The 22,499-nt window shown below is 58.6% G+C and overlaps 1 protein-coding gene across 1 annotated transcript in view; it reads right to left on the minus strand.

The window, feature by feature from the left end:
* The window catches only part of LOC132834501 (lysine-specific demethylase 2A-like), a 44,518-nt gene extending 22,284 nt beyond the window's left edge, over positions 1-22,234 (minus strand). The window contains exons 1-10 of the mRNA XM_060853425.1: positions 20,711-22,234; positions 10,305-10,443; positions 8,657-8,735; positions 8,005-8,051; positions 6,984-7,162; positions 4,076-4,182; positions 3,682-3,775; positions 3,420-3,573; positions 2,562-2,677; positions 526-652 (exon numbers count right to left, since the gene is read on the minus strand). Of these exons, the coding sequence (XP_060709408.1) occupies positions 526-652; positions 2,562-2,677; positions 3,420-3,573; positions 3,682-3,775; positions 4,076-4,182; positions 6,984-7,162; positions 8,005-8,051; positions 8,657-8,735; positions 10,305-10,443; positions 20,711-20,752 (1,084 nt within the window). The 5' untranslated portion in view covers positions 20,753-22,234. The remainder of the gene's footprint in view (positions 1-525; positions 653-2,561; positions 2,678-3,419; positions 3,574-3,681; positions 3,776-4,075; positions 4,183-6,983; positions 7,163-8,004; positions 8,052-8,656; positions 8,736-10,304; positions 10,444-20,710) is intronic.
* Between the last annotated feature and the right edge of the window lie 265 nt (positions 22,235-22,499).

Raw genomic sequence — 22,499 nt, forward strand, 5'->3', positions numbered from 1 at the left:
GAGAGGGACCCGCGAGAGAGAGAGAGAGAGAGGGAACCGCGAGAGAGAGAGAGAACCGCGAGAGAGAGAGAGGGAACCGCGAGAGAGAGAGAGAGAGGGAACCGCGAGAGAGAGAGAGAGAGAGAGGGAACCGCGAGAGAGAGAGAGAGAGAGAGGGAACCGCGAGAGAGAGAGAGAACCGCGAGAGAGAGAGAGGGAACCGCGAGAGAGAGAGAGAGAGAGAGGGAACCGCGAGAGAGAGAGAGAGAGAGGGAACCGCGAGAGAGAGAGAGGGAACCGCGAGAGAGAGAGAGGGAACCGAGAGAGAGAGGGAACCGCGAGAGAGAGAGAGGGAACCGCGAGAGAGAGAGGGAACCGCGAGAGAGAGAGGGAACCGCGAGAGAGAGAGGGAACCGCGAGAGAGAGAGGGAAAGAGAGAGAGGGGGAATGCACATATGCAAGTGAGCCGGAGTAAGGAAGAGCCCAAATCAGTGCAGAGGCAGCCACTGGCTCGGTGCAGGGACTGAGGGGCGTGCAGGCACTTACTGATGAGCTGGGACTCCCTCTGGAACTGTTTGGTGAGGTGTGAACATTTGGTCAGGAAGAAGACATACCGTTCCACAACATACCAGCACATCTCGTAATAGAAAGGGTACCGGAACTTCGAGGGCACCTGCCGAGAGGGGAGTACGTCAGGGACAAGCAATGATCAGAGACGGAGCCCATCACCCTCCACCGACACTGATTAACCGTCTCCATCGCCCAGACCGTCCCTCACTCACACCCCGACCCCCCAATCCCTCACCCACACCCCACCGCCTGACCCTGACACCCCCCCCAGTCCCTCACCCACACCCCATCCCCCCACCTCAGCCCCACCCCGTCCCTCACCCACACCCCACCCCAACCCTGACCGCCCCCTGGTCCCTCACCCACACCCCACCGCCTGACCCTGACCCCACCCCGTCCCTCACCCACACCCCATCCCCCCACCCTGACCCCACCCCGTCCCTCACCCACACCCCACCCCAACCCTGACCGCCCCCTGGTCCCTCACCCACACCCCACCCCAACCCTGACCGCCCCCTGGTCCCTCACCCACACCCCACCGCCTGACCCTGATCCCCCCCCAATCCCTCACCCACACCCCATCCCCGACCCCACCGCCTGACCCTGATCCCCCCCCAATCCCTCACCCACACCCCATCCCCGACCCCACCCCGTCCCACACCCACACCCCACCCCAACCCTGACCGCCCCTCGGTCCCTCACCCACACCACACCACACCCCCCCCCCCACCCCAACCCTGACCCCACCCCGTCCCTCACCCACACCACACCACACCCCACCCCCCCACCCCAACCCTGACCCCACCCCGTCCCTCACCCACACCCCGACTCCCCCACCCCAACCCGCACCCACACCCACCCCAACCCTGACCGCCCCCCGGTCCCTCACCCACACCACACCCCACCCCCCCACCCCAACCCTGACCCCACCCCGTCCCTCACCCACACCCCACCCCAACCCTGACCGCCCCTCGGTCCCTCACCCACACCACACCACACCCCACCCCCCCACCCCAACCCTGACCCCACCCCGTCCCTCACCCACACCACACCACACCCCACCCCCCCACCCCAACCCTGACCCCACCCCGTCCCTCACCCACACCCCGACTCCCCCACCCCAACCCGCACCCACACCCCACCCCAACCCTGACCGCCCCCCGGTCCCTCACCCACACCACACCCCACCCCCCCACCCCAACCCTGACCCCACCCCGTCCCTCACCCACACCCCGACTCCCCCACCCCAACCCGCACCCACACCCCACCCCAACCCTGACCGCCCCCCGGTCCCTCACCCACACCACACCCCACCCCCCCACCCCAACCCGGTCCCTCACCCACACCACACCCCACCCCCCCACCCCAACCCGGTCCCTCACCCCGTCCCTCACCCACCCCCCCACCCCAACCCTGACCCCACCCCGTCCCTCACCCACACCCTGACCCCACCCCGTCCCTCACCCACACCCTGACCCCACCCCGTCCCTCACCCACACCCTGACCCCACCCCGTCCCTCACCCACACCCTGACTCCCCCACCCCAACCCTCACCCACACCCCACCCCACACCCCCCACCCCAACCCTGACCCCACCCCGTCCCTCACCCACACCCCACCCCAACCCTCACCCACACCCCGACTCACACCCCCCTCCCACCCCCGGTCCCTCACCCACACCCAGACTCCCAACCCTGACCCACACCCCACCGCCTGACCCTGACCCCCCCAATCCCTCACCCACACCCCACCCCCCCCCCACCCTACCCTGTCCCTCACCCACACCACACCCCACCCCCCACCCCAACCCTGACCCCCCCAGTCCCTCACCCACACGCCGCCACCCCCCGACCCTGACTCCCCAGCCCCATGCGGCGCACCCCCTCACCCCCAGCCCCTCACTCACACCTCGCTGCACCCCCCCGAATCCCCCCAGCCCATCACTCGCTCAGAAACCGCAGCCAGCTCTGACACTAACCCCCCCCCCCCTCCCCGCTCGCCCCCTCACTCACCCTGGTCCTGTCCTCGATGTTGTGGATGCGGAGTTGTGTCGGGATGTTGAAACTGTGCAGGAAGTTGCCCCCGAACACCAGGGTATCCTCAGGAGTGTAAACAGCATGGATCCAGCCTGCAGCGAGAGGGGGGGAGCTCGGTCAGAGACATGGTGGGGTCAGGGGGTCAGACAGGTTGGTGGGGTCAGGGGGTCAGACAGGGTCACAGAGAGAGAGACACAGAGACAGAGACATGGTGGGGTCAGGGGGTCAGACAGAGGCACACAGAGAGAGAGAGAGAGAGAGAGAGAGAGACAGAATAACAGAGACACGGTGGGGTCGGGGGTCAGACAGGGCCACACACAGAGAGAGAGACACAGAGACAGAGACATGGTGGGGTCAGGGGGTCAGACAGAGGCACAGAGAGAGAGAGAGAGAGACAGAGACACAGAGTGACAGAGACATGGTGGGGTCGGGGGTCAGACAGAGGCACAGAGAGAGAGACAGACAGAGACATGGTGGGGTCAGACAGAGGCACAGAGAGAGAGAGACAGTGACAGAGACATGGTGGGGTCGGGGGTCAGACAGAGGCACACACAGAGAGAGAGAGAGAGAGAGACAGACAGAGTGACAGAGACATGGTGGGGTCGGGGGTCAGACAGAGGCACAGAGAGAGAGACAGACAGAGACATGGTGGGGTCAGACAGAGGCACAGAGAGAGAGACAGTGACAGAGACATGGTGGGGTCGGGGGTCAGACAGAGGCACACACAGAGAGAGAGAGAGAGAGAGACAGACAGAGTGACAAGTTTCAGGAGGAAAGCAGCTGTCCAGGGATGGGAAATCAGAAACGGGGAAGGGGCTCCCTTGCAGCACCTACCCGAGGGGATCAGGAAGGTGTAACCCTGTTTCAGTTCAATGCGTTGACACTTCTCCACCTTGTCACCCAGGAAGATATCGCCCTGTTTCCCTGACAACACCCAGCTCTCGTAAATCTCCAGGTTCAGGGGGGTGGGTGGGATCAGCCAGAAGATCTGTGGGGACACATACAGGAAGCCAATCACTGATGGTGAGCAGGAGAATCCGACGGGTACACGGGCTCAGTGACAGCCTCTCACTGGGGCCCAGGCTGCAGAACTCACCTTGCCTCCTCGGTGGATGTGGTACCATACAGATGTCCCACCAAAATCGATGTGGAAATCTGTGTAGCAGCCTCGGACACTCATCAAACAGTACCTGCCCGACAGGGGAGAACAGAGAGGGAGAGAACAGTCAGATAACCCACTACATCACAGCAGCAACTCAGCAGGGAGACAGAGAGAGAGAGCGCGCGCGAGAGAGAGAGAGAGAGAGAGAGAGAGAGCGAGCGAGCGAGAGAGCGCGAGAGCGAGAGAGAGGGAGACAGACAGACAGACAGAGAGAGAGAGAGAGAGAGAAAGAAAGAGAGAGAGAGAGAGACAGACAGACACAGAGAGAGAGAGAGAGAGAGCGAATCATTTTGAGCTGATGTCTGCTGTTGTTGGAGAGTGAACATACTTCCTGACTTTTGGGTACTTCATTTCGATAATGGCGTTTGTTGACTCCGTCTGCCTTTCCTTCAGATGTCGGGGCCAAATGTTATCCACCCAGTCCACCAGGTCCACCTGCAGGTGGGGAGTAAACCCAACGTCAGGGGGAAGTCAGTGAGCGACACTGCCCTTCATACAAAGGAAAGGTGATCACATCTCAAAGCTCCTCCCCACCCACCTCCCCAATTCACCCAGGGTCGCAGAGTCTCTGGGCTGCAGTTAGTTTGGGACCGCACAGTGGCTCAGTGGTTAGCACAGCTGCCTCATATCACCAGGAACGCAAGTTCCATTCCACCCTCAGGCAACTGTCTGTGTGGAGTTGGCATGTTCTCCCGGAGTCTGCGTGGGTTCGATCCAATGATGGACTGGCCACGCTAATTGACCCAGTGTTCAGCCATGTGCAGGCTAAGTGGGTAAAGCCACAGGAAAACCCCAACATGGGGCTGTGGGAGATGGAAGGCTGCTCACGGGGCAATGGGGGCGCATTAGATGGGCAGAATGGACTCATTCTGCCTTGCGGGGATTCTAGGAATCTGGTTTAGCCTGGGCGCCAATCTCAGGGGATGACAACAGAACAGTTCACAAGGCAGGGAGTTCAAAGTTCTCAACTGAATACACACACATCTGAAGCAGCAGACAGAGTACATTAGATTAGATTCGGTTCCCTGCAGTGTGGAAACAGGCCCTTCGGCCCAACCGGTCCACACCAACCCTCCGAAGAGTAGCCCACCCAGACCCATCTCCCTCGGACTAATGCACTTAGCACTATAGGCAATTTAGCGTGGCCGGCTCACCCTGACCTGCACGTCTTTTGCCTGTGGGAGGGAACCGGAGCAAACCCACGCAGACACGGGGAGAATGTGCAAACTCCACACAGACAGTCGCCCCAAGGCTGGGATCGAAGCTGGGACCAGGAGGCAGCTGTGCTCACCGCTGAGACACCGTGCCACCCCTAATGACGGGAGAGAGCTCCAGAGGCTGCAGGAAGGATACAGGAGCGCAGGGCCAGGGATGAGGAACCTCAACATGGACACATCGCAGCTGCTGGAACCATTCCCCTCAGAGAGGAGGCAGACGGGGGGGGGGGGGGGGGGGGAGCGGATTAAGGTGTTCAAACCCAGGAGGGGTCTGGTCAGAGTGGAGAGGGAGAAACAGCTCCCATTGAGGGAGGGATCGAGACCCAGAGGGACACAGGGCAATTGGGAAACAGGAGGACCCAGCGAGGGGTTAGGGTGTGGGACGTGCTGCCTGAGAGTGTGGGGGGAGGGAGGGTCATTCGAGGGGTTAGGGTGTGGGACGTGCTGCCTGAGAGTGTGGGGGGAGGGAGGGTCATTCGAGGGGTTAGGGTGTGGGACGTGCTGCCTGAGAGTGTGGGGGGAGGGAGGGTCATTCGAGGGGTTAGGGTGTGGGACGTGCTGCCTGAGGGTGTGGGGGAGGGAGGGTCATTCGAGGGGTTAGGGTGTGGGACGTGCTGCCTGAGGGTGTGGGGGGAGGGAGGGTCATTCGAGGGGTTAGGGTGTGGGACGTGCTGCCTGAGGGTGTGGGGGGAGGGAGGGTCATTCGAGGGGTTAGGGTGTGGGACATGCTGCCTGAGGGTGTGGGGGAGGGAGGGTCATTCGAGGGGTTAGGGTGTGGGACATGCTGCCTGAGGGTGTGGGGGGAGGGAGGGTCATTCGAGGGGTTAGGGTGTGGGACGTGCTGCCTGAGGGTGTGGGGGGAGGGAGGGTCATTCGAGGGGTTAGGGTGTGGGACGTGCTGCCTGAGGGTGTGGGGGGGGGGGGGGGGGGAGGGTCATTCGAGGGGTTAGGGTGTGGGACGTGCTGCCTGAGGGTGTGGGGGAGGGAGGGTCATTCGAGGGGTTAGGGTGTGGGACGTGCTGCCTGAGGGTGTGGGGGGAGGGAGGGTCATTCGAGGGGTTAGGGTGTGGGACATGCTGCCTGAGGGTGTAGGGGGAGGGAGGGTCATTCGAGGGGTTAGGGTGTGGGACATGCTGCCTGAGGGTGTGGGGGAGGGAGGGTCATTCGAGGGGTTAGGGTGTGGGACATGCTGCCTGAGGGTGTGGGGGGAGGGAGGGTCATTCGAGGGGTTAGGGTGTGGGACGTGCTGCCTGAGGGATTGGGGGAGGGAGGGTCATTCGAGGGGTTAGGGTGTGGGACGTGCTGCCTGAGGGTGTGGGGGGAGGGAGGGTCATTCGAGGGGTTAGGGTGTGGGACGTGCTGCCTGAGGGTGTGGGGGGAGGGAGGGTCATTCGAGGGGTTAGGGTGTGGGACGTGCTGCCTGAGGGTGTGGGGGTGGGGGGGGGGGGGGGGAGGGTCATTCGAGGGGTTAGGGTGTGGGACGTGCTGCCCGAGAGTGTGGGGGAGGGAGGGTCATTCGAGGGGTTAGGGTGTGGGATGTGCTGCCTGAGAGTGTGGGGGGAGGGAGGGTCATTCGAGGGGTTAGGGTGTGGGATGTGCTGCCTGAGGGTGTGGGGGGAGGGAGGGTCATTCGAGGGGTTAGGGTGTGGGATGTGCTGCCTGAGGGTGTGGGGGGAGGGAGGGTCATTCGAGGGGTTAGGGTGTTGCTCAGAGGTTTTCCCACGTGCTACAAGACAATACACAGCAACGTGCGCCTGCCCACTTCAGGGAGGGAGCGCCTTAATGCCCAATAGTAAGGCAGGGTCACTCCGGGGGGAGGCCATGCCCCCTGGGCCCCGTGCTGACCACAGGGAGGCCATGCCCCCTGGGCCCCGTGCTGACCACAGGGAGGCCATGCCCCCTGGGCCCCGTGCTGACCACAGGGAGGCCATGCCCCCTGGGCCCCGTGCTGACCACAGGGAGGCCATGCCCCCTGGGCCCCGTGCTGACCAGTGCCAGCACACTCAGTCCGTCAGGTACCGTTGCAGGACGCTGGACAATATTCTCCAGCTTGGTGTGGCTGAACTCTAGGCTGATGACATTGTAGAGCTTCTCCCGCTCAGCAGCTGGTGTCTCATAGTACTTCACCCACTGCGCCATCGTCATCTCAATGCCTTTCTGGGTATTGACATCCATCACATCCACCATCCTGCGACTCCCTGCGACAACACAAACAGGAAGTCAGTCCGCAGGAGGGACAACGACTGCAGGGCCAGAGAATGGCAGGCAGACCACACCCCTGACCCCCTTCACTGTCACGTTATCCAAACACCGACTGGAGACGGCAGACAGGGGCTGGGTGGCAGGAACAGTCACTGAGGGGATGGGGCAAGGACTCACCGAGACAGCAAATAACCCCTACACCCCCTCCCTACCTCTGTAACCCCCTCCGGCCCCGACACCCCCTCCCTACCTCTGTAACCCCCACCAGCCCCGACACCCCCTCCCTATCTCTGTAACCCCCTCCGGCACCTACACCCCCTCCCTATCTCTGTAACCCCCTCCGGCCCCGACACCCCCTCCCTACCTCTGTAACCCCCACCGGCCCCGACACCCCCTCCCTACCTCTGTAACCCCCACCGGCCCCGACACCCCCTCCCTACCTCTGTAACCCCCTCCGGCACCTACACCCCCTCCCTATCTCTGTAACCCCCTCCGGCCCCGACACCCCCTCCCTACCTCTGTCACCCCCTCCGGCCCCGACACCCCCTCCCTATCTCTGTAACCCCCTCCGGCCCCTACACCCCCTCCCTATCTCTGTAACCCCCTCCGGCCCCTACACCCCCTCCCTATCTCTGTAACCCCCTCCGGCCCCGACACCCCCTCCCTATCTCTGTAACCCCCTCCGGCCCCTACACCCCCTCCCTATCTCTGTAACCCCCTCCAGCCCCTATTCCCCCTCCCTATCTCCATTAATTCTTTGAAAACAACTCGAAAATGGGACTAAGGAATCCCCAATGCGAATCACTGAGCTAGTAAAGCGTGGTTACAACATACTCACCGACAAACATTTTCACGTCATTGACACTGAACCCGGGCTCGGGCATTCTGCACAAGGGAAACAGAACAAAATCAGGCAGTTTCTGAACCAGACATGGAAGCCATTCGGTCCATCGAGTCTGGCCTAGCTCACTGAATGAACTCTGGCCAATCCCACTGTTGTCCCACCCTCTGTAAGCCTTCCCCCCATCAGATTGTCTATAATGCCCCTCCTGGGGGTACTTACTGAAGCATCTCCCTCTCAGGCAGCACCTTCCAGATCACAGTAGTGCACTGTGTCCCTAATTCCCTCCCATCCCCACCCCCCGATTCTGGATCTTTCCCCAAATCCCTTCAATCTGGGCCCTTCGGTCCTGCTGAATTAACTCGAGGGAAATTCCCCTCGCGATAGTGAACGCCTCAATTCAATCTCCCCACACACCCCCACCCCCCCACCTCCTCTCTGCTCAATCCTTCCAGAGAATGCGAGTTCCTCATTCCTGGAAACCTTCTGGGAAAACAGCACATTCCCAAGGGATACTTCCTGAAGCGAGGAGTTGCAGCCTAAATGGGGAGGTGAGATAGTTGCGCGGGGTGGGGGCGTGCAGTTGGTTGAATGGTGTCAGCTGGTTTGGTCAGCAACTCCTCCCCCCCCCCAATCCCCACACACTCACTTGATTCCAAGGCCATCTTTCTTCTTGAAAATGAGCGGACATCGCAGACCATCTCGCTGGACGTATTGGAAAGTGAAATCTACAGGGAGGGGGGGGGGGACAGCAGAAGGGGACAAGGTTAATGCAGCCCGCTCAGCAGGGGCAGGTGGTAACCTGTGGGCACAGAAGCGTGGTCAATTCCCTCAATTATTGGAGGATGGGAAACAGACAAATTAGATTCGACCAGATTCCCCCAGAAGTATTCCCCCACCAAGAGCACATTGACTCTCCCAAGAGTAACCCAACCAGACATTCCCCCCTGACAAATGCACCTAACGCTACGGGAGGAAACCGGAGCACCCGGAGGAAACCCACGCAGACACGGGGAGAACGTGCAAACTCCACACAGACAGACACCAGAGGCTGGAATCGAACCCGGGTCCCTGGCGCTGGGAGGCAGCAGTGCTAACCATCGAGTTACCGTGCTGTTCCAAATGGTCATACACCTTTGTTAAATTCAGTCACCTGATGTGGGTCTCCCTGGCTGGGCTCAACATTTACTGCCCCCCTCCTCGAGAGTGTGGGGGGTGAGCTGCGTGAACCCTGTGCTGTAGGGTAGACCCACAGTGTCCCTGAGGGAGGGAATTCCAGGATTCTGACTCAGGAAGGAATCAAGAAAGATTTCCAAGTGAGAGGTTTGGAGGGGAACTTGCGGGGGGGGGGGGGGGATGGGGGAAATGGGGGGGGGGGGGGGTGTTCCCATGTATCTGCTGCCCCTTGTCCTTCTGGGTGGAAGGGGCTGTGGGTTTGGAAGGTGCTGCCTGAGGGCCTTTGGTGAGATCCTGCAGGGCATCTTGTAGCAGGTACAACACTGCTGCTACTGAGGGGGGGGGGGGGGGGGGGGGGGAGAGGGAGGGGATGTTTGTGGGTGTGGTCCCAATCCAGGGAGGGGCTTTTTTATCCTGGGATGGTACACACTGCTGTTACTGAGGGGGGTGGGGGGAGGGAGTGAGGGGGTATTTGTGGGTGTGGTCCCAATCCAGGGGGCGAGACTGTTTTATCCCGGGATGGTACACACGGCTGTTACTGAGGTGGGGGGATGGGGGGAGGGAGCGAGGGGGTATTTGTGGGTGTGGTCCCAATCCGGGGGGGATGCTGTTTTAACCTGGGATGGTACACACTGCTGTTACTGAGGGGGGGTGGGGGGGAGGGAGTGAGGGGATGTTTGTGGGTGTGGGGTCAATCCCGGGGGGTGTGGGGCTTTGAGTGTGGTTGGAGCTGCCCCCATCCATTCACATGATTAGATGGGAGACACTGCTGCTGTCACTGAGCGTCAGTGTGGGCTCGATACTTGGGGACTGCACAGAGTCTGCTGACAGATGGGAGGGGCAGGCGGGCAGGCATGACAGGAAGTGAGCAACTTCCTGTACGTGATCAGTGCCAGCTGCTTCCTGCCACCGAACCGCACTCTGTTTCCGCTGGGCAGGTCTGAGGGTACTGCGGGATCCAGGGCTGGGGAGACAGAGTGTAAGGGGAGGGGCCAGTGCTGGACTGAGTGACAACAGCAGTGAGGGGGCAAATCAGCGAGGGGTCAGGGGGCACGAATGGCGGGGGGGGTCAGAGGTCAAACACCAGTGACGAGGGAGCCAGCAGGCTGGGAACAGCTTACCTTTCCCTTCCATGAACCGGACAAAGCTCGCACTATACATGCTGCTTTCCAGCTTCTCCTCCAGGTCAAACGTCCTCTTCCCCTCGATCTCATCGTCAGATATACCATCGTCCTCATAGCGACGCCTGGTAACAGCACGCTGAAAGACAGACAGAAGGCAGGAGCTGGGTCGCTGTGGGGCAAAGGGAGCCAGACAGAGAGCAAGGGACAGCCAGGGGGAGGCAGGGAGGGAGTCACACAGGCAGGGAGATGGTCAAACAGTGGGGTGGGGCAATCGAGGGAGTGTGAGGGATGGTTACAGCCAAGGAGATCACCCGGGGGCCAGCGCCCAGGGAGCGCCGCACACTGCCCCTCACTCCGGGGCCAGCGCCCAGGGAGCGCCGCACACTGCCCCTCACTCCGGGGCCAGCGCCCAGGGAGCGCCGCACACTGCCCCTCACTCCGGGGCCAGCGCCCAGGGAGCGCCGCACACTGCCCCTCACTCCGGGGCCAGCGCCCAGGGAGCGCCGCACACTGCCCCTCACTCCGGGGCCAGCGCCCAGGGAGCGCCGCACACTGCCCCTCACTCCGGGGCCAGCGCCCAGGGAGCGCCGCACACTGCCCCTCACTCCGGGGCCAGCGCCCAGGGAGCGCCGCACACTGCCCCTCACTCCGGGGCCAGCGCCCAGGGAGCGCCGCACACTGCCCCTCACTCCGGGGCCAGCGCCCAGGGAGCGCCGCACACTGCCCCTCACTCCGGGGCCAGCGCCCAGGGAGCGCCGCACACTGCCCCTCACTCCGGGGCCAGCGCCCAGGGAGCGCCGCACACTGCCCCTCACTCCGGGGCCAGCGCCCAGGGAGCGCCGCACACTGCCCCTCACTCCGGGGCCAGCGCCCAGGGAGCGCCGCACACTGCCCCTCACTCCGGGGCCAGCGCCCAGGGAGCGCCGCACACTGCCCCTCACTCCGGGGCCAGCGCCCAGGGAGCGCCGCACACTGCCCCTCACTCCGGGGCCAGCGCCCAGGGAGCGCCGCACACTGCCCCTCACTCCGGGGCCAGCGCCCAGGGAGCGCCGCACACTGCCCCTCACTCCGGGGCCAGCGCCCAGGGAGCGCCGCACACTGCCCCTCACTCCGGGGCCAGCGCCCAGGGAGCGCCGCACACTGCCCCTCACTCCGGGGCCAGCGCCCAGGGAGCGCCGCACACTGCCCCTCACTCCGGGGCCAGCGCCCAGGGAGCGCCGCACACTGCCCCTCACTCCGGGGCCAGCGCCCAGGGAGCGCCGCACACTGCCCCTCACTCCGGGGCCAGCGCCCAGGGAGCGCCGCACACTGCCCCTCACTCCGGGGCCAGCGCCCAGGGAGCGCCGCACACTGCCCCTCACTCCGGGGCCAGCGCCCAGGGAGCGCCGCACACTGCCCCTCACTCCGGGGCCAGCGCCCAGGGAGCGCCGCACACTGCCCCTCACTCCGGGGCCAGCGCCCAGGGAGCGCCGCACACTGCCCCTCACTCCGGGGCCAGCGCCCAGGGAGCGCCGCACACTGCCCCTCACTCCGGGGCCAGCGCCCAGGGAGCGCCGCACACTGCCCCTCACTCCGGGGCCAGCGCCCAGGGAGCGCCGCACACTGCCCCTCACTCCGGGGCCAGCGCCCAGGGAGCGCCGCACACTGCCCCTCACTCCGGGGCCAGCGCCCAGGGAGCGCCGCACACTGCCCCTCACTCCGGGGCCAGCGCCCAGGGAGCGCCGCACACTGCCCCTCACTCCGGGGCCAGCGCCCAGGGAGCGCCGCACACTGCCCCTCACTCCGGGGCCAGCGCCCAGGGAGCGCCGCACACTGCCCCTCACTCCGGGGCCAGCGCCCAGGGAGCGCCGCACACTGCCCCTCACTCCGGGGCCAGCGCCCAGGGAGCGCCGCACACTGCCCCTCACTCCGGGGCCAGCGCCCAGGGAGCGCCGCACACTGCCCCTCACTCCGGGGCCAGCGCCCAGGGAGCGCCGCACACTGCCCCTCACTCCGGGGCCAGCGCCCAGGGAGCGCCGCACACTGCCCCTCACTCCGGGGCCAGCGCCCAGGGAGCGCCGCACACTGCCCCTCACTCCGGGGCCAGCGCCCAGGGAGCGCCGCACACTGCCCCTCACTCCGGGGCCAGCGCCCAGGGAGCGCCGCACACTGCCCCTCACTCCGGGGCCAGCGCCCAGGGAGCGCCGCACACTGCCCCTCACTCCGGGGCCAGCGCCCAGGGAGCGCCGCACACTGCCCCTCACTCCGGGGCCAGCGCCCAGGGAGCGCCGCACACTGCCCCTCACTCTGGGGCCAGCGCCCAGGGAGCGCCGCACACTGCCCCTCACTCTGGGGCCAGCGCCCAGGGAGCGCCGCACACTGCCCCTCACTCTGGTGCCAGCGCCCAGGGAGCGCCGCACACTGCCCCTCACTCTGGGGCCAGCGTCCAGGGAGCACCGCACACTGCCCGTCACTCTGCGGCCAGCGTCCAGGGAGCACCGCACACTGTCCCTCACTCTGGGGCCAGCGCCCAGGTAGCACCGCATACTGCCCCTCACTCTGGGGCCAGCGCCCCCTGCTGCCTCCCACTCCGTGTCAGTGCCAAGGGAATGCCCCCTGGTTCTGACATACTGCCAGGGGGAATACCATTTCTGCATTTACTACGAGAAGACAGAGGGAGATTCCTTTGTATTCTCCAAAATTGCCCGCCACACCGGGGCCTAGTCTCAGAAAGCTGCTGAGGTTCATACTCATCACTAGGAGGCTGCCTCATCTTTGGTGCTTTGTTTGTATAGGAGCCGATCAATTCGAAGGAGTCAGGAACCGGTCAGTCCCTCGGGCCCCTGCTACTAGTTAGTAAGATCAGGACCAATCTGATCATGCCAGATCCCAGCACACCACTAACTAGCCTTTCAATCCCATCAGTACAGCCCCTGGGGCGGGGCGAGAGATCGGGATCGTACGGGCATGAGCAGCAGAGGATGGCTATTCAGCCCACTGAGCTGAAACATGACTGATTTGTATGTAACATCCCATCCACCTTTCACCTCCACCCCAGCCTTGCTCATCAGGAACGGCAGGTCACTGAGCAAGGTTAAATCTCACGGGATCCAGGGTGGGCTAGCCAACTGGATACAAAGCTGGCTTGCCAGCGGGAGAGACAGGCTGGGTGGGTCGAGGGTTGGGTTTTTATACTGGACCCGCAGTGTGCCACAGCGATTGGTGCTGTCGTATATCAACAACTTGCATGAGAATTAAGAGAGGACCGTTGATAATATTGCAGACACACTGGTGGGGGAATGGACAGTGAAGGAGGTTCTCTGAAAATGCAGTGAAATCTTCATCAACAGCGCCAGTGGGCTGAGGAGTGGCAGATGGAGTTTAATTTAGATAAATGCAAGCTGCTGCGGTTTGATAAAGCAAACTGATACTGTCAATGATAGGGCCCGGGGTGGGGTGGGGGGGGGGGGGGGGGGGGGGGTGGGGGGCTGCGCGCTATCGAATGAAGAGGCCCAACGATACAGGCTCATAGCTCCTTGCAAGTGGAGTCACAGGTAGACAGGGGTGGTGAAGGCTGCTTTCAGCATGCTAGTGATGGTCGTCAGAGGACTGAGTGTACGAGGTGGGACATCACAGTGCAGCTGTACAGGACACTGGTGAGGCCACATTTGGAGTACTGCATACAGGTCTGGTCAGCCTACTATAAAGAGAATATTATTAAACTGGAAAAAGAGTGCAGAAAAGATTTACTAGGATGCTACCGCGACTGGAAGGCTCGAGTTGTAACGAGCGGTTGGGTAAGCTGAGGTGTAGGAGACTTGAGGAGCGACCTTTTGGAGGTCTATAAAATCATGACAGGCATGGGCAGGGTAGATAGTGCACATGGTAGGGGAGTCTAAAACTTGACAGCATCGGTTTATCGTGAGAGGGGAAGGATACAAAGGGTCGAGGCGGACAATTTCTTACACACAGAGGGCACTGAGCGTTTGGGACAGGCTGCTAGAGGTAGTGCTCTGGACAGGTACCTGGATGGGACAGGGATGCAGGAAGATGGACCAAACACAGGTAAATGGGACTGGATAATGTCGTGAAAACTGGGCAGCAAGCCCAGGTTGGGCCGAAGGGCTTGTTTCCATGCTGGAGACCACCATGACGATAAATCTATCCTCTCCCGTCTTGTGAACACTCAAGGACTCTGCTTTCATTAAGTTAGCTGCAAAGCCTGATGTCGGATTAAAGGGCTGAGCTGATTTTGAAATGGTGACCCCTTTTTCTAGATTTTCCCACTGAAAGAAGCTTCCTGTTCACAACAACTCTGTCCAGACCTCCAATGCAGTCACCTCTTCCTCTTCTGAACTCCAGCAGATACAAGCCTATACTCTCCACAAGAGGGTCAACTTATTCTAAAACCTTGCTTCCAAACTATCTGTACCATTCTCTAAATAAGGTGACCAAAACTGTGGTCTCATCAGTTCGCTATGTAACTCAAGTACAACCTCTATTTTTTGGTGTTCAATTCACCTCATGATAAATGAGGACACTCTTACCTTGTCTAATTACCTGGTGTAATCAGAGATTAACCCTTTGAGACTCTGGCACTAAGATACCCAAATCCTTCTAGCACATTTAGATAAGGTGCTTTTTAAAAGTAATTCTTTGTACCAAAATGAGCAATTAGGAAGTAAGTTTGCTCACTGAGCTGGAAGGTTTGTTTTCAGACGTTTCGTCACCGTACCGGGTAACATCATTAGGGAGTCCCCGGTGAAGCACTGCTGGTGTAGCCTGCTTTTTATATACATGCTGGAGTTTCCTCGGGTTGGCGTCACCGCAGGAAATGGCGTCATCATTTCCTATGTCACTCCCGGTTCTTTTTCTCAAGGGGACACCCATTCACTCAAACACAAAGCGGGCCATACCACCACTGCTTCATTCAGAGGCTCACTGAAGATGTTACCGAGCATGGTGACGAAACGTCTGAAAACCAACCTTCCAGCTCAGTGAGCAAACCTACACCCACAACCTCAACCTGAGCTACAAATCTTCTCAAAACTCGCTAACTCATCTGTATCTTTGTTGTTGTCACATGACCTCTATTTCCACCTGCTCATCATTCCTTGATCCTTTGGGACAGTCTGTTGATGTTTTTTTAAAATCTATGTATTCAAGTATGCTCTGATACAAATAGAACTGAATCATAGAACGCTTACAGTGTGGAAAGAGGCCATCTGGCCCATCAAGTCAGCACTGACCCTCTGATGGGCATTCCACCCAGAGCTAGCCCCTGACCCTATTCCCCTTATTCGCCTGGGAACCCTCCAACCACAAGGGATGAACTCCGATTTCTCCAGTTTCCTCATTTCCCCTCCCCCCACCTTGTCTCAGTCGAATCCCTCGAACTCAGCACCGCCCTCCTAACCTGCAATCCTCTTCCTGACCTCTCCGCCCCCACCCCACTCCGGCCTATCACCCTCACCTTGATGTCCTTCCACCTATCACATCTCCATCGCCCCTCCCCCAAGTTCCTCCTCCCTACCTTTTATCTTAGCCTGCTGGACACACTTTCCTCATTCCTGAAGAAGGGCTTATGTCCAAAACGTCGAATTTCCTGCTCCTCGGATGCTGCCTGACCCGCTGCGCTTTTCCAGCAACATATTTTCAGCTCTGATCGCCAGCATCTGCAGACCTCACTTTCTCCTATTCCCCTTAACCTTGCATTTCCCACGGCTCATCCACCTAGCCTGCACATCGGGACATAACAGGGCGATTCACAAAGGCTAATCCAGCTAGCCTTGAACCCAGCATGCTCTGCCAGAGGTACAGACACAACCGCTGAGGCACAAGCCCTTCTTAACCTGAAATATATTCAGGTTTGCAGCATCGAAAGATCTCTGATTGTGTTGGCGGTGAAGAATTTCAAAGATGAACAATCACAAGTGACGTTTGTCCTGCGCTCAATCCAAAATGGTTAAGCCTTTATCCTGCGACTCTCACTCTCCATCCTTCATCCGAATGAGTGCGCGTGTATTGGGGATGGGGGGGAAGCTACCAGGGCAAGCCCCTTCAGAACAGAGACACAGCAAGGCCTGAGTGAGTAGGCCACCCAGAATTTGAGGTTCGCCACATTAACGGGGAGAACATAAAAGGCACGATATTACCTACACGGACTTGGAAAGCAGAACTGATGGGCCTATCTGATAGAAGTTCACAAGCTTACGAGGGACAGAATGGGTAGTCTGTCTTTTTCCCAGGTAGAAATGTTAATTCCTGAAGAAGGGCTCATGCCCGACTCTCCTGCTCCTTGGATGCTGCCTGAGCTGCTGCGCTTTTCCAGCAACACATTTTCAGCTAGAAAATGTTAATTACCAGGAAACAGGTTTAAGGTAAAAATTGACACGGTGGGGGGGGGGGGGGGGGGGGGGGGGGGGTGCGGGAGGGCAGATTTGTTTTTTTTTTACAGAGGGTGATGGGTGCCTGAAATACAGTGCCAGGGGAGGTGGTAGACGGTAGACACAGCAGCAATGTTTAAGAAGCATCTTGACAGAAACGTGAATAGGCAGGGAATAGAGGGATACAGGTTATGTAGAGGTAGCATTGTTAAAAATGTAGCTCGGCATCATATGTTGGCGTAAGCTTAGTGGGGCTGAAGGGTCTGTTCTTGTGCTGTGGTGCTCTTTGATGTTAGAACACCGAGTATCCTGAATCACAGTAATCTTCACTGAAATGTAACAGACTCTGGGGAAGGGGCGGACAAGGTGAATGTGGGGAGGGGTTTAGAACAAGGGGGGACAGTTTAAAAATAAAGGGTCTCCCATTTAAGACAGATAAGAGGTGGAATTGCTTCTCAGAGAGAAGGTGGGGAGTGCTTGGACTTCTGAATCTGAGGCACGGAAGGAGGGAAGGCGGGGGCAGGCAGGGTCAAAGCTCAGTTGGACAGAGATTTCCCTGGGACTGTTTGATGGGGACAGTGTCAAGGGAGCTTTACTCTCAGTTTGAAAGAGTAAAGGCAGCTTTACTTTCAGGTTAAAAGCATACAGCTTGCTTCACATTTAGATTAAAGAGAGGATAAGGGAGCTTTATTTTCAGTTTACTTTTAGTCTGAAAGAATAGACCGAGTTTTGATTGGGAAGGGAGGGGAGAGCCACTGGAAAGTGGCGTTCAGGTTACCACATCAGCCCATGGTCTCGAATGACAAAACAGGTTTAAGGGACTGAACAGCATATACCCAGTCCTAATCCTCAAAGCCGATATATCGTTGGTATGGAGGGATAGGATTAGGAGAAGGGTAAAGGTGACCTTCGTGGGACTCAAAGCTGTATTACCTGATATGAAACCAGATCTCCTCTAAACCAGGTATTGGATTGTGGAATCCAAACAGTTTTGGAGGGATTCTGAGACACGGCATTTACAGGCATTTGGAGAGGTAAGGACTCATTGGGCACAGTCAGCATGGCTTTGTACATGGGAAATCATGTCTCAGAAATTTCATGAGCTTATTTTGAAGGAGTGACCGACAACAAAGACGAGGGCAGTGCAGTAGGTATTGTCCATGGACTTTAGCAACGTCTTTGACAAGGTAACAGATGGTAGGTTTTTGAGTAAGGTTTAATCTCGTGGAGTAAAAAGTGCGGTCTGCAGATGCTGGAGATCGGAGCTGAAAATGTGTTGCTGATTGAAGCACAGCAGGTCAGGCAGCATCCAAGGAACAGGAAATTCGACGTTTCAGGCCAGAGCCCTAATCTCGTGGAGAGCTAGCCAACTGGGTACAGAATTGGCTTGATGGTAGAAGGCAGAAGATGGTAGACAGTTGTTTTTTGGACGAGAGGTCTCTGACCAGCAGAGCGCCACAGGGATCCCTGCTGAGTCCACTATTATTCATCGCTCACAAAAAATGATTTGGACGAGAATTTAGGAGGTATGGTTAAGAGGTTTGTGGGTGGTATAGTGGACAGTGAAGATGGTTGTCTGGAAATTCAGTGAGATGTTGATCAACTGTGCCAACGGGCTGAGGAATGGCAGATGGAGGTTAATTTAGATAAACGCACCCTGCTGCAGTTTGGTAAAGCCCACCAGCATAAGGCTTACACAGTCGATGGGAGGGTGGGCCCTGGGGACTGTTAAAGTGAGCTAAGGGTACAGGTTCATAGCTCCTTGAAAATGGAGTTACAGGTCAACAGGATGGTGAAGACTGCTTTCGGCGTGCTTGTTTTCATTGGGCAGAGCACTGACTGGAGGAGTTGGGTCATTGTGCTGCCAGACATTGGTGAGGCCACATTTGGAGTGACGTTCTGGTCGCCCTGCCACAGAAAGGATATTACTGAACTAGAAAGAACGCAGAAAGAGATTTACTGGGATGATACCTGCTCTGGAAGGTTTCAGTTATTAGGAGAGGCTGGGACTCTTTCCCCTGGAGGGGAGGAGACTGATGGGTAACCTTATAAAAATATAAGGCACAGATAATGTAGAGAGCAGACAGCTTTTCCCCATGGTAAGGAGAACATGTTTTTCACACAGAGGGTTGACACTGCCTGGAATGGGCTGCTAGAGGCAGTGGTGGGAGGGAGTACTATTTCATCATTTCAGAAACATTTCAACAGGTACATGGATGGGACAGGGATGCAGGAATATGGACCACACACAGACAAATGGAACTACTTGATATTGTGAAAGCTGGGCAGCATGGATAAGTTGGGCTGAAGGGCCTTTTCTCGTGCTGTAAACAGCTATGACTGGAAGGTAGCAACTCTGACAGTCTGTCTGAGTGGGGGGGGTCGGGGGAAGGAGGAGGAGGAAGAGAAAGAGAGATAGAAACCAGGTAAAAACAGACAGAAGGCTGGAGGACAGGGAGAGAAAGGTCTTAGTGGAATTCCAGCATTCGGCAATAGAATTATTCAGCAATAGGGGGCAAGATGTTTAAAATTTTGTTCTGCGTGGTAATAGATGCCTCACAGAGTTCACCCGCCCCAAAATCCTGAGGGACAGAGTGGTCTGCTCCTATGAGTTATGATCTGATGCCCATGACTTGATCAAACCCTGAATCTGTGTAGCTGAAACCACATAACCTCAGCAACATTCTGGTACACATCTTCGTCACGGGATTCCATTCTATGGGAAAACAGAAAGGGAGTGAAGAGAGAAAGAAACAGAAAAGGGAGAGAAAGAGACAGAACGAGAGAGGTGCATCAACAAATTTACAAACTACTTCCTCCTTTCAAATCTGTGCCATTTGACAAAGTAACCGGCCAATTTCCTTTATGCAAGGATGCAGCCATAGATGGCTCGGCTAACATTTATACCTACGAGTTGTCCCTTGGGATGGTGAGCTGCTTTATAAACCACCATAGTATGTAGGGCACCCACAGTGCTGCGAAGAAGGGAATTGCAGGATTCTGACCCACTGAAGAAATGGCAATATATTTCCAAGTCGGGATGGTGAGGGACACAGATGGGGACTTGCAGGGAGTGGTGGTCCCATGCATCTGCTGCCCTTCCCCTCTTAGATGGAAGCGGTTGAGAGTTTGGAAAGTTTTGCCTAAAAAGATTTGGGGAATTTTTACAGTACATCTTGTAGATGGTACACACTACTGCTGCTGCTGAGTATCGGTGGGGGAGGGAGGGGATGTTTGTGGATGTGGTGCCAATCAAGCAGGGCTCAGCTGCCCCTGGATGGTGTCGAGCACCGAGTGTTGTTGGAGCTGCCCCCATCAAGGGCAAGTGGGGAGTATTGCCTCACCCTCCTGACTTGTGCCTTGTAGATGGTGGATAGGCTTGGCAGAGTAAGGTGGTGAGTTACACATGGTGATATTCCTCACCTCTAATCTACTGTTGCAGCCTCTATGTTTATGTGATGAGTCCAGTTGAGTTTCTAGTCAACAGGAATGCCCAGGGTGCTGGCAGTGGGGATTCTGCCACGGTAACAATATTGACTGTTAAGAAGCAGTAGTTAGGTTGTCTCTTATTAGAAATGGTGATTACCTGAGATGCAGACGCCCCTCTGCACAGTGTAGTACTCCCACCCTCTGACAGCGCAGCGCTCCCTCAGCCCCCACCCTTCGACACTGCGGTGCACCCTCAGCCCCCGCCCTCTGACAGCGCGGTGCTCCCTCAGCATTGGGGGAGGAACTGGCAGTGACGTGGGAAGGTGACAGGTGATGGGTCAGCAGTGATGGGGAAGAGGTGACAGGGAGATGGATTGGCAGTGGGGGAGATTGGCAGTGACAGGAGTGGAGGTGACAGGCGATGGGTCAGCAGTAAGGGAGGGGGATTGGCAGCGGGGAAGGTGATGGAGAGACAGGTTGGCAGTGATGCGGGGGGGGGGGGGGGGTTAGGGATCAGTGACAGAAAATGGGAGAGGATAGCTCTGTCCACAGAGACTCAGTCGCTTCCATTTAGATTCCACAGCCACTTCCCGCCAACCCTTTGCTCACCAGCCTACGGCTCCGACATTCCGGTTCAGCCTCCGGCTCCATCCCTGCTGGTTGTCTCTCCTGCTTAGCGGGGTGGGAGGGATGTCAATCCTCCTCCTCCCCTTACAGCTGCCAAATCCTATCTTCTTCCTGTTTCAAACCTTGTTGTATCAGTGGACCCTTATCTCCAAGGGTACAGAGCAAGTTTATTTATTCCCCCTCGCTCCAAGAATAACGCTTTCTCTGTCAGGCCGTCACAGCGTCTCAGACACAATCCCGCACTCCCTCGATCAATTTAATTGGTCTCTTCTGCAGCGGCGAATAATAACACACCCAATTTCAGTTTCACTTCACTCTGCCTTTTTTTTTAGCATAAACCGTGCAGCGGCCACTTCTGATTTCAAAACAGCTTGCACAAGTTCTTCCTCAGTGTTTCAGATGTCACTGAAGTAATCCCCTCACGTCGACCGCGGCCGTCTCCTGTCGCCTCTCCTTCGACTTTTCGGTTTCTCGGGCCGTCAGGTCTATCCCCGGTATCAACGAGCGACGCGGATCAAAGCGGCCTCTGTTGCAAGCGAGACTTTCCGAGTCTAAACGGGCCTCTTATCCCGGACTTGACCCCAGTCGAGTCCTGGTCGCGAGTCAATCTGGGGGTAGCTCGCCCCCACCTTGCAGCAGGTAAACCTGTGCTGGGTCTGGGTTAATCAGAGCGTGCAGGTTAACTGCAATGTCCCAGACTCCTGTAAACAGACTGCTCCCAGGCCCAGGCTCCTACCCTGGATTAATCAGATGGTCACAGGCCTGGGTTAATCAGACGGTCACAGGGCCAGGCTCCTATCCTGGGTTAATCAGACGGTCACAGGGCCAGGCTCTTATCCCAGGTTAAGTCAGACTCTCCCCCCCAAAGCCCAGGCTCCTATCCCGGGTTAATCAGCTTATCCCAGGCTCCTATCCCGGGTTAATCAGATTATCCCAGGCTCCTATCCCGGGTTAAGTCAGGCTCTCCCCCCCAAAGCCCAGGCTCCTATCCCGGGTTAATTAGACTGTTCCCAGGCCCAGGCTCCTATCCCGGGTTAATCAGGTTATCCCAGGCTCCTATCCCGGGTTAAGTCAGACTCTTCCCCCCCCAAGGCCCAGGCTCCTATCCCGGGTTAGTCAGATTATCCCAGGCTCCCTATCCCGGGTTAGTCAGATTATCCCAGGCTCCCTATCCCGGGTTAGTCAGGTTATCCCAGGCTCCCTATCCCGGGTTAGTCAGATTATCCCAGGCTCCCTATCCCGGGTTAGTCAGATTATCCCAGGCTCCCTATCCCGGGTTAGTCAGATTATCCCAGGCTCCCTATCCCGGGTTAATCAGATTATCCCAGGCTCCTATCCCGGGTTAAGTCAGGCTCTCTCCCCCCAAAGCCCAGGCTCCTATCCCGGGTTAATTAGACTGTTCCCAGGCCCAGGCTCCTATCCCGGGTTAGTCAGGTTATCCCAGGCTCCCTATCCCGGGTTAAATTAGACTGTTCCCAGACCCAGGCTCCCTATCCCGGGTTAACTGCAACGCTCGCCCCCCACCCCCCCGGGTTAGGTCAGACACTTCCCCCCCTCCCCAAGGCCCAGGCTCCTGCGCCGAACTGTCTCAGGACCCCCGGGAGGGGGAAGGAGGAGGCTCCTGTCGCGTGACGAATCGGGCCGCCCCCCCCGGCCCGCGGTCGGCGTGACGCTGGTCGCCGCTCGGTCGTCGCAGGCCCCGCTCCCCGCTGCCCGCTCGCCCTTCAGTCCGCCAGAACCAGGGCCCGGAGCCGCTCGACCGCCATTTTGA

The sequence above is a fragment of the Hemiscyllium ocellatum genome, chromosome 40 (assembly GCF_020745735.1).
Source record: "Hemiscyllium ocellatum isolate sHemOce1 chromosome 40, sHemOce1.pat.X.cur, whole genome shotgun sequence".
Classification (NCBI taxonomy): Eukaryota; Metazoa; Chordata; class Chondrichthyes; order Orectolobiformes; family Hemiscylliidae; genus Hemiscyllium; species Hemiscyllium ocellatum.